The 11,429-nt window shown below is 37.2% G+C and overlaps 3 protein-coding genes across 8 annotated transcripts in view; 2 read left to right on the forward strand and 1 right to left on the reverse strand.

Moving 5' to 3' along the window:
• Nucleotides 1–2,506, forward strand: part of LOC108757768 (Suppressor of Cytokine Signaling at 16D) — a 4,978-nt gene extending 2,472 nt beyond the window's left edge. For all 4 annotated transcript variants that reach the window (XM_018502327.1, XM_018502329.1, XM_018502328.1 and 1 more), the window contains exons 4-7: nt 1–249; nt 444–1,101; nt 1,191–1,359; nt 2,042–2,506. The exon at nt 1–249 is cut by the window's left edge and continues 992 nt beyond it. In XM_018502327.1, the coding sequence (XP_018357829.1) occupies nt 1–249; nt 444–1,101; nt 1,191–1,359; nt 2,042–2,439 (1,474 nt within the window). In that variant the 3' untranslated portion in view covers nt 2,440–2,506. The remainder of the gene's footprint in view (nt 250–443; nt 1,102–1,190; nt 1,360–2,041) is intronic.
• A 3,341-nt stretch (nt 2,507–5,847) lies between these two features.
• Ubc7 (ubiquitin conjugating enzyme 7) lies at nt 5,848–10,242 on the reverse strand. The gene is made up of 4 exons (XM_018502336.1): nt 9,945–10,242; nt 9,748–9,829; nt 9,289–9,407; nt 5,848–9,178 (listed from the first exon to the last, which is right to left on the reverse strand). The coding sequence occupies exons 1-4, from the start codon at nt 9,985–9,987 to the stop codon at nt 8,919–8,921; spliced, it is 504 nt and encodes a 167-aa protein (XP_018357838.1). The 5' UTR covers nt 9,988–10,242; the 3' UTR covers nt 5,848–8,918.
• Nucleotides 10,243–10,387: 145 nt separating this feature from the next.
• The window catches only part of Vps4 (vacuolar protein sorting 4), a 3,463-nt gene continuing 2,421 nt past the window's right edge, over nt 10,388–11,429 (forward strand). The window contains exons 1-3 of one of the 3 annotated variants that reach the window (XM_018502335.1): nt 10,388–10,648; nt 10,988–11,076; nt 11,143–11,254. In XM_018502335.1, the coding sequence (XP_018357837.1) occupies nt 11,056–11,076; nt 11,143–11,254 (133 nt within the window). In that variant the 5' untranslated portion in view covers nt 10,388–10,648; nt 10,988–11,055. The remainder of the gene's footprint in view (nt 10,649–10,987; nt 11,077–11,142; nt 11,255–11,429) is intronic. The other 2 variants (XM_018502334.1, XM_018502333.1) reach the window with 2 other exon arrangements.

The raw sequence follows: 11,429 nt of genomic DNA on the forward strand, positions 1-11,429 counted from the left end.
TAAACGACACAGTGTGCCGGGTACTTCTGGTCGTCACAGTGTCAGACCATCGAACGGACATGCACATAACATTGGTGAACCGATCCACATGACCTTGCACGAGGTGCGACAGTATCTACAGACGTTGTACTCGAGCTCTAGCGATTCTAGCGAGAATAAGATCAAACGGGACAAGGCTCCTCTACTGGGCCATACACCGGTACATCTCGCCGCAACGCCTAAGGCCCTCAGTGTAAATAATAATAATAGGTAAGTATGATAATTTTTATGGATAAGATAACCAGCGAAAGAATGAATTTTTCGATAATGAATTTTTATTCTGCACTGTTTTGTTCCTGTTACTTGTGATATAAATAACTTGAATTAGATATCAAAATGTTCTTGGCTACTGTCAAATTGGCTCTGTCATTAATCTAATAATATCTAATGCTGTCTAATAATAGGTATAACAGTAATGCGCATACGGACTCGTCCACGGACACGCCGGTGTCTAACAAGAGCACTAGTAACGGCCTGATGATCCATCATCACAACAACAATAATAACAATCATAACAACAATAACTCTAATAATGTAAAGAAACATAAGAGGAACGCGTTCGTTGGCATCAGACACAAGAAAGCGCGCGACGAATCACATAAGGAGAAGAGTGAGTCCGAGCGAGAGAAGATGAAGAAGAGTCAGCGTAATTTCTCATTAAATCTCAAGCAGACGCTCTGTAACATCTTCCGATTTCGACGACTAGGCTCTCCGGACCACTTTGTGGAGAAACGGAACAGCATTGTACAAGGAGAGATCGTTGAAGAGGAAGAGGGTGTCGATTCCGACCAGCATACAAACAACAATAACACTGCTCCATCTGAGGTAGAGCCGTCCGCACAGAAGCTGCCATTCTTCAAGCGCGCTTTGCCACCTCTGCCCAAGAGTAATAGTCAAGTGGGAGTAGAGCAAGCGGAAGAGGCCCTTACAGCAATGGCACCTAAATGTGAGTCTCCGAGCTCGGTACAGCCGCAAGTTCCACCGCCTGTCGTGCGACCAGAAGAAGATACTGCTGAGGACACGAGTATGGATTTTGCAGCCAGTATCGAGAAAGTGAAGGATGTATGTAAATTTTATTTTTCTTTTCACTGATTCTTGATACTAGGAAGAGTTGCAGAGAGTATTCTGTGTATTTCTACTTTCTGAAACAGTATGGATGGTATTGGGGACCTATATCCGGTGAAGCGGCGGAGAAGATATTATCTAACGAACCGGACGGCTCATTCATCGTGCGAGACAGTAGTGATGATCATTACATTTTTTCCTTGTCATTTAGACTCAACAGTTGTGTGCGACATGTAAGGATAGAACATGATCAGGGTAAGTTCTATTATCTTTACACTATAAGTAAGAGAGTTTAATGCCTATTACGGTCGAAGCTGAATCTTAGATTAGGCTTTTAAATAACTTCTATGTGAATTTTTATACTAAATATGTAGTCATTTGAACTGCGCGCCAAAATGATTTTTCGGACTTATAAACGCAATTAAACTACTATATCACAAATTAAATTGATAATTAATTTAATAATTTGATGCTCAATCATCCTATTATGCCCGTATTACACTACGCATTGGAGACTAAGGATTGCGAATTGAGGATTAGAATTCAGCCAATTAGAATGAAACGGATTAAAATTAGAATTACCTGATTGGCCGAATTCTAATTCGTAATTCGCAATCCTCAATGTCCAATGCGTAGTGTGACACGGGCATTAGAAAGATGTTAATGTACTGAAAAACTAAATTAATTTATTACGAAAAATATTGTTAATTATCCTAAGCCTTTAGACTAAATTAGAATGCTCGTACGGAATATAAGAGATCCGGATTCGACTCCCGACCGAATATTTTTCGCAATAAATTTATTTACAGTTTTAACTTTGACTTGTTGTGTTCACATATACGGTTTTAATAAATTGTTTATTATTCTTCACACTATAAACAATATTCTTGATCTTTGTTTTCACGCGCGCTTTAAATCCATTTCTTTCGACATACAGGTAATTTTAGCTTCGGCAGCTGCACGAAGTTCAAGTCGCACACTATCGTTGACTTTATCGAGAACGCGGTCGAGCATTCGCGCAGCGGTCGCTATCTCTTCTTCCTACACCGACGGCCAGTTCTAGGGCCAATGCGGGTGCAGCTGCTCCATCCGGTGTCGCGCTTCAAACAGGTGCAGAGCCTGCAGCACACGTGCAGGTTCGTCATCCTGAAGATGGTGCGCAGGGACTTGATCCCAACCTTACCGCTACCCCGGCGGCTCATCGACTATCTCAGCACACCCCATTATTACAGCGAGCAGCTGGCGGCCGAACAGGACGACCGAGCCGAATCGCCGGTCAGCTCGTCGACCGGCGAATTAGAGAAGATCTGCTTCACGCCGCAGGGTCTCTCGTGAGGTATAGCCGGGTGACTTTTCCCTCCTCCGCTCCGCTCTCTGTGCAAAGAGATATTTGCGCCGAACATCGCTCACGGTGTTAACGTAAATTTAATTCGCAGTTTAATTAAATTTTCGCAACATGTAAAAATTTACATCGTCGTTTTCATTCAAATTCTGTCGATGTGCAAAAATTTAAAAGATCACTGAATTAAATTTTGGCTGGATATAATACGGAATTTCATTTGTAGCTGTATTAAAATATGTATTGAGATGTACATAATTTATTTTACAATTCAATTAATTTTGAGTTTATAACAGAGTATAAGAATTTAATTTCTTAGTTTAATTGAATATATGTACAAACAGGGGCGGCAACTTACCTCGCCTGTGGATGTGGAATTTTTGACTGACGAAAGGAAATAAGGGGGAGAGTACAAAATGACGTTTTATTTTTATTTATTTTGTGCTCTTTGTTGCCGTCCCATTTTTAACAATTGCGAATTGCGACGCTCTGTCTAACAGTTAGTAAAGGATCATTTATATTGGCCGTAACCGTATGCTGTAATTTGTAAGAATTGACTAATCACAGTCGAATATTCCCCTCTCATTCAATTGTAAGAGAGGAATGCTCGACTGTGATTAGTTAATTTTTACAGATTACTATGGCATACGGCGCACGGTTACGGCCAGTATAAATAAACCCAAGTTGAATCTCTGCTACGCGCGTAGTTATACTGCATCACGAATATCGATATCTGTGCACATTAAAAAAAATTTACAGTTGATTTTTAATCCAATTCGTGGATTTCCACACTAAGCTAAATTTTAGGTGTGGAACTCCACAATTCCACACCATAGTTGCCGTCCATATGTACAAAAATTTAACATTTGCTGCTGAACTAAATTTTAGTCAATATAAAGGAATTTACAATCGGTAGCTTAATTGAATTATCATTAATGTGCAGAAATTTAACAACTAATAATCGAATGAAATTTTCGTTTATATGCCAGAATTTAATTCATGATTTGAATTTTTGCCATCGTCGACGATGTGATGTACGATTAATGATTTTGCGCTTGTGATTTTGACTTCGACGATTTACGGCGTATCGATTCGTAAAGTGAGTATTGTGATTAAACTTGAAAGTAGAGGAATATATAAAGAAATTTCCGTGTGCACAAACACACACTATATACCTAAAGCTGCAAGTTATGGTCGTTTCAATCTGATTTGATTGTCGAAGGAAAGGAATAAAAAATCAATTTATTCTATTTCAACAGAAATCGTGATATTATATATCGTAATATTCATTCTGTGTATGTACTATGCTGACACGAGACTTTTGAGACAATTTTTTTTCTTTGAGATATGATTCTGTGCAGCTTGAATCGCAGCTAAAGTAAAACTGTTTGCGGAATAGCCAATATGACTGATTGAGGGGAGATTCACGACGCGAAATCATTTGTTCATCTCCTATCAAATATTACTTGACGATCACATCTCTGTTGTTAATTTATGCAGTACAACTTTAGAGGCAAAAAGAAAGAGGAGATGCGCGATCGAACTGAGCGTAAACAAATTCTGTATAGCCCTTTCGAGATTCTTTTTATCGACTATAACGAATGGCAAGATTACATGTGACATAAACCACGCACAAAATATCCGTTTATACGTACACATATAAGTGCATATATAAATATACACATACGCGTATATATTGAAGGAAGAGAGAGAGAGAGAGAGAGAGAGAGAGAGAGAGAGAGACACGCAGTAGTCGAATGGAATTTTGCGTGCCATACTTGCCATTTTCTGTTGAAGTTTACGCAAATTAATATTAATATTTCGTTGTAACGTTGAAAATTATATTTAGTGTTTATTCTTTACAGTCGTGCTTCCTGCTAAACTCAGTAGCAGATAGAATATTCTTATAATTCAGATTATCTTTGGAGTTGATTTAGTTGATTTATATTGACTGATTGCTAGAAGAGCAAATCAACAAGATAAAAACATGGAATAATTCGGAATCGTATTTGTTAAAAATTCTTACATTTTTCTTTTACGAATCGATTACGCGAAACCATTGAAAGTTATCTCGATTGTAAAAACTCTTACAAATATATATAACCAAAGGAAATATTCTGGCAATATATAAAGGGTAGCTAAAGTCGCAATGCGCAATTCAAATGTTACATGATTTCTTATTCGTTTAAGTAACCAATTTAAAATCAATTAATATTTAGTTAATAGAAAGAAAAGTAGTGAAATATTAGTAACTGGTGCTATGCGAAATTATATTCTTCATTTTCATGCGTGAGAATAATCGCGCGTTTATTTTTATGCTCAAACAATTTTAAAAAATAGTGTCGTGCAATAACGTTCATCGAAATTAATCGGATTTTGATGGTACCGCGCAATTATATATATTTTTATATAATTTAATATATTCGTTTAATTTCAATTGTATTATATCTATGATTTTATTTGAACTATTAATTATACGTTCAAGAATTATAAAAGAGTGACACAAACTTTCTCCGCAAGCTTTTTCGAAGTAGATATTTATTCTGATCAATTTTCACGTTTCAATGTTCCCTAGAGCTTAACAACGTGGCATTAGTATTGCTATAGATCTTCCAAAGGAAAACTTCCTGTGGCAATTTGTAGCTGAAGATACGTTTATCGATACATAGATTCCCTTTCTCATTCTTTCAACATTCACTGATATCGAGGAGTGGTTCGTTAATTTATTACCTCGAGATACAAGTGAATTTATGTTTGTCTAGAAAGTGTGTCGCTTGAAATTCCGTTTTTGCGCTTTAGACACAGTACGCATACACAGACATACATGGAAACAGACACGTATACACTGACAAATTTTGTACTCAGTATCCACCAAGTAGATTTTGCAATACGATTACTATTAATATTAATGAGATCGTCCAGGGGGACTATGCGGGTCCTGCGTGGGGTTTGTAAGGCATGTGCGTATAGTTAATAATGGTACCACAATACCTCACAGTCACAGAGGGAGGTATACGTATATAGAGCAGAATTAGTAAGGTTTTATAACGAGCGTATTTACATCAGCATAAGTTGCACACATCTCACATACACACAACACACACACACACGACAAAACGTGTGATTTCAACTACAAGGAAATTCTAGTTGTAAGGGAGCGTGAGCGTCTTATTCGATAAGATTATGTTTAAGGGTCAGTTGCATTAACAGGCTTAATTAATTACCGCGACAACAGATGATAATTCTAGCTAATAACGAAGTAAGAGACAAATTTTTGATTAACTGTTAATTTATGTTAGTTTTAAGTTTAGTTAACTGTTGTAAATTGAATGATTTAAATTGATTTAAATTAGGCTTAATTACGTTTCAGTTAGTTTGGTTTTAATCTAAGTCAACTTAATTAATTGAATTAATTTAATTTAAATCGATTTACATTAATTCAAGTTAAACCTCTGATTAGCGCTAATGATAGTGCTGTCGCCTCCAAGTTTAGTTGTACCTTGATTACTTCTCTATAAATCGTAATCTTAGTATGTAGATAAGAGAGAGAATGAAAATTTATTTAGTTACAAATATTAATCGACATCTTCATTAGCTACAGTTGATGCAACCGGCTCTAAGAATTAATTGTAAGAGAAACGTAGCGTTCTGCGCCAAGCGGGAGGTCTACAAAGCTGTAGCGTGTCGAAGCTAAATGTAATAATCAGACAAGAGAATATTGCCAAGTGCAAATAATCAAAGCATGACATTTTCTAAAATAATCAATCGAGATTTTGAAGACGAATAATGAAGCTCGAGTTTAGCGCAAAATACGACACGTTCACAGCCTAGAAGAGGCTCGTAAAAGTAGCTCAAGTCTCCGTCTCCGATTGTTTATTGCGTGATTAGGCGACAGGAAGTGTATGTGTCAAACGTTTTTGTATATTTGTAACATTTTCGTCGTCGTTGTGCGCAAACACGCGCGACGCTGTAAGGAGTGATTGCTTTTGAATGTACACTTCTTCTAGCGAAATGTGATATTACTGATAAACGGACGGCCACGATATTAGACCCGTCTCGCGACAAGCGAAATACTGCAAACGTTAAACGAGTCGAGCGTTCATATACAGACTGTCCCGGCACTGTTGCGTACTTTGCTCTCGATTTTCCGACTAACTCGCAATGAATCTTTAAAGTGTAATATCAGCGTGATACCTTGCAAGTAAAATGAAGCTTCCGATCCTGGTTGTGAAAAATGTGGCAGATTCGTTCGGAGGCGCGATCGAGTTTCGATAAAGATTCGACATCGATCGGTGTTACTATCGCTTGGCACAGAATGTAAAATGCATCCTCTCTCGTATGCCAAAGTATGCAGCTGTACCCAGAGTACAACATCTGTGTATTTTCGTTCGGTGTTAAAGACGTAATTTTGCGTACAAGATTTTTATACAATTGTTTATAAATTATGTTTTTAGGTATGTGTATATATATATTTGGAAAATTTGGCACAGAAATTATTTAGGATTATATATATAAGAAAAGGGATCAAAGAATTATAATTAACCCTAGAAGGCTAACTCTTCTTTTCCATAGTTGTTTATAATCATACTTCTCTAAGATTGCATACATTTGAGGAAAATGCAAAAAAGAATATGCGAAAATTTACTCGACTTAATTTTTTTTATCTATTAAAATGTTATCATAATTTTAAAATTGGGAAAATCTGACTTTCGGAAAATATTGAAAAGTTGAAATCTTCTTCGGAGATCAGAAAAGACCAATACGTGTATGTCTCAGAGATGCATGTACAGATAGTGTCCTAGGGTTAAAAAAGTGTACAAGATGTTGTACTTCGGCTGTACGAAACAAGTACATTAACACCTTATTATTTACATATAATTGCCAAATGCTAGTCACAAATACTGCATTTTTCAGTTGGACTTCAGTATTGTTTATTAATAAAATACCAATTCACGTGCGAAATCTTGTATTTATTCTTACTGATGATTTTAATCCAAGCAAAAAAGGGCGAGAGTGAGAAGGTACAATTTGCAAAGGTCTGAGGAACAAACAAGTTTACTTTTTCGATTTAAAGTAAAGAAAAATTAATCTTTGAATTATTAGATATTTCGAGCCTTGCCAAATTGACCAAATGCTCTTTTGATTTGCGTACATTTTCGATGTTTAAACATGTTATCCAGACATGGTTAAGCATCGATAAAGCTCAATGAAATAAATGAATATGTTCGATAAAGAGCTGATAATTTCGAAGAATGGACTTGTCTGATCCTTGAAGTCATACTTGCAATTCGATCACAAAGATCATCTATTGTATACGCGACGAGGTGTACTAATTTATTTCTTCTAGTCTAATTACAGGGTGTTTTGCGTAAAGCAACTCGGAGTCATATCTGCGAGGGGACACTAACAATGAAAAAAAGTACTACAGATTTTTTTTTAAAGATTTTAATTAAAAACAATTTTAATTGTCTCTAAAATTAAAAGGAAGCTCTTTTTTTCAAATCAATCGTTCGGCTACTCGGACTGGGACGCTTTAAGTGGGACACCCTGCACGTCTTTGTCACCAAGTTCGATTGTTATCAGAGCGGGATATGCACGATAATCAATCTGCTGTGCGGACTTCTTAATTTTGTAAATACGATGCGGCAATACACGTTCCGGAACTCTATCAGGATCATGCCGACAATCTCTTGATCGGCACTCGCGTGATTTCGTAAATATAAAAGAATATAACTGACCGCGAGAACAATTTAGTTTATTCGCTATTTCGTTTTGACAAACTTATGAGTCTTCTAAAGATGATTTTTCAGTGAAAGAACCACTACTCCGCTTGTTTCCATTACATACATCTTTGTAAAAAAAAGAAATACTATGAATATATTTATTTAATCTGTATTTCCCTCTTCAAATATTAAAAGATATTCAAACACATTAGTTGATAATGCGTTTTCGCCGATATACATTTACATGCAAATAATATAACACCATATGCGAATGTGATAATTACTTTAACATCGCCGTAGGGTAATTTGTGGGATCAGTTGATAATTTTAAATACTAATATATATTATACTTAACGTCAATCACGCACCCGAACACAAGAAACGAATCCTGTCCTTCGTTATCGGTTTGTCACAGTGAAATGGTATATGTAAGCGTATGAGATAATCGCGTATGTATTTGATTACCCATGTTTGTACTGCAATGTTGAAAATAAACATTTTTTGAGATTAACACTTTCGATTCCTGTATCATCGAAGATTTGCTCTTTTGTAAGTGTAAAATTCACAATAATATATTTCCGTGCGCAAATAATTAGTAGAACGTGCGAAGAATTATTTGCACACGAGATTTGTTTGCTGCACAGGTAAAAATTTATTGTTTCCTACAGGAATATCATCCACCGACAAAATTAATAATTACCGCCGCTCTTAAGCTTTTTCTTTTTCCTTTCTTTCAGCAGATGGATTCTATTTTAAGGTGGAATACCCAAAGTCTTTCTCACCAGCTTTTGTGCTATCTTTTCAAACTCCCCACGATCTTCTCTCCACATCTTGGCGGCATCTACATTGGCACCACTCTCGTCATTTGGTTCAGCCAACATACTTACAACACTCAACAGTATCTTCTCGACACTCTGTACTGGACTCCACCTTTCGGCGCTGCTTTCGTAACCCATCGGATCATCACCAGGTGCATGCAATATACTTATGCAGACTCTTCCATCCGCGTAAACTAAACAAAAGAAAAGATACAATTTCATATTTATAGCTTACAAAAATTTCAGTATCGCTGTTTAATTAATAGCTAAAGTACAAGTATATCTTGATTAAGCGATATCTTACTGTTGGGATGAAACATCTCACAGGTAAACTGCATTTTTGGAGGACTTAATGGATAATCTGGAGGAAATATTAATTTTGCTGGAAACACTCCACCTTCAAAGCAGGTTCCCTCTGGTCCACTAAAAATTCCATCAAGAATCATATTCAACTCATATCTATTGAACAATTTATGAAAAACTTCACGTAAAAGTATTATTTATTCAGCACTAAACACAAGGTCTTTTTTATTACTGAAGTAGTATATACTCATACTTTAAATAAAATAAATATATACTTGAAATTTGGCGAAAGAGCAAGAAAGAAGATTTTTAGTATAGCCCAACACAGCGACAGAAAAACATGTCTATTGGTTTAAGCAATCAAGGTACAAAAAAAAGCGAGATAGGAAAGCTGTATATAAAATAGCAAGAATTGACAGTGGAAGATATTTGGAGAGATAAAGATCGAAAGAGAACTTACGTAATGAGAGCCTCCCATTCGAAGAAGTTTTCCTCGTTAATCGGGCCGGCGATGATGCCTTCTGGCGGGTTCAAGGTTAGCTCTGCAAGATCGTCATAGTGCAGGCGTTACTGCTTCGCGGGAAAAGCCTCGAATAACGTGATTAATGAGCGAGCTAACGCTACTGCGGTGTAGGAGATTAAAAAGCCGATTCTCACGTTTGTACTCCGCCATCAGTCGTCTGAGCGCTGAGCCTGCCATCGTTTAAATCATGCGGATGATTCGTCGGCTGTTGCAAAACGTTAAATCGTCGAATGACTTCTCCCGCAAAGTCTCTCTTAAGGCTGACCCCAAAAAGTGGCCGCGACGGCTGGGATCATCGGAGCCAATTGATTTTATCACTCCGATAAACCTCCAAGTTTTTCTCACATGAAGATCTAAATCAGCTGTTTCCTCCAGTTTTCTCCTAACCTAAAAATCGCACAGTCCTGCGCCTGCGCCGTTCTCCCCACCACTCGGGCACTTGACACGTGACACGCCGCAGGCTGCGTCCCAAAACTTCACCGGGATAGGGTCGTTGCGTTCCGAAACGCTAATTTTCCGGATGCATATGTGGCGAAAATTTGGGCGTTTTCATGGCGTCTCGTCACTCTTGAAATTTTCGAGAGGAAGGAAATTTGTAGATGACTGTTTCGCATTTTCATTCGTCCATTTATTTCGCGGTGATTAACCCTTATGTTATACAGCCAATAACGAAGCGAGGTTAAATGCATCGATTTCCAGGTACTCGACGAAACATCCGAAGATTCCGAGGAGTGAGCTAAAGCCAAAATGACGGCGAGTTTGCAGACTTGCTTGAAGGCATCCTGAATTTTACAGTGACAACAATATCAACAATATTCCAGGAAGACTCGTATGTATCGTATGTGTCTCGTGAAATGTCTGAATTAGCTGTACAATAAGTTGCAATGCGTTATTTTGGTATCATCGCCAACAATGCGGTACGCGGTCTCAGTTTTGTCGCATAATTATAGAATTTTAGCGAGTGACAGCGAGTGAAAAGATTTGATATTGTGGGAGATCATTTTGTGTACTGCTTGACGAAAGTCGGGACGCTTAGTCGAATCAAAAGATTTGTCGCGATGGCATCGATATTTTTGCGAAAATTGCATTGTTGATAGTTACGATAACGGAGTAGACGACGTGATAAACGACGTCTAACTTTTGTTTTTGAAGGTTACTAATTGGCGAATCCTTTTAGTAGCTTAACAGGCACGAACAGCCTGTATTGTATATTCAACTTCTCAACATCTTGAGAAGAAGCTGAGCATGGCTTCGGCGATACTACAGGTAAGCATTTACAAAATTAGAAGAAGGTGAGATATAAGCAAAATTACTGAGTAATCAATTTTACAGAAGGCCATAGATCTTGTGACAAAGGCTACAGAGGAGGATCGCAATAAAAACTACGAGGAAGCTCTCAGGTTATATGAGCATGGCGTTGAATACTTCTTGCATTCAATCAAATGTATGTCCAGTAACAAATAATTAATATTTAATAATAAAGGCTTCTTTTACCAACTTCTGGTTAAATTAATTGACGATCAACTTGCATAAGTGTCAACAGCAGTTTAATGTATCTAGAACGTCTCCTCTCTCTCTCTCTCTCTCTCTCTCTCTCTCTCTCTCTCTCTCTCTCTCTC

The sequence above is a fragment of the Trachymyrmex cornetzi genome, unplaced genomic scaffold (assembly GCF_001594075.2).
Source record: "Trachymyrmex cornetzi isolate Tcor2-1 unplaced genomic scaffold, Tcor1.1 scaffold147, whole genome shotgun sequence".
Lineage (NCBI taxonomy): Eukaryota > Metazoa > Arthropoda > Insecta > Hymenoptera > Formicidae > Trachymyrmex > Trachymyrmex cornetzi.

What these genes read in the sequence shown, in the direction of transcription:
- Ubc7 (XM_018502336.1), bottom strand. Translation starts at nt 9,987, where the DNA reads ATGGCAGGCTCAGCGCTCAGACGACTGATGGCGGAGTACAAAC. An exon ending in ACTGATGGCGGAGTACAAAC is followed by an intron (nt 9,830 to 9,944) that starts GTGAGAATCGGC and finishes ACGATCTTGCAG; the next exon opens with AGCTAACCTTGAACCCGCCA. An exon ending in TGAGATGTTTCATCCCAACA is followed by an intron (nt 9,179 to 9,288) that starts GTAAGATATCGC and finishes TCTTTTGTTTAG; the next exon opens with TTTACGCGGATGGAAGAGTC.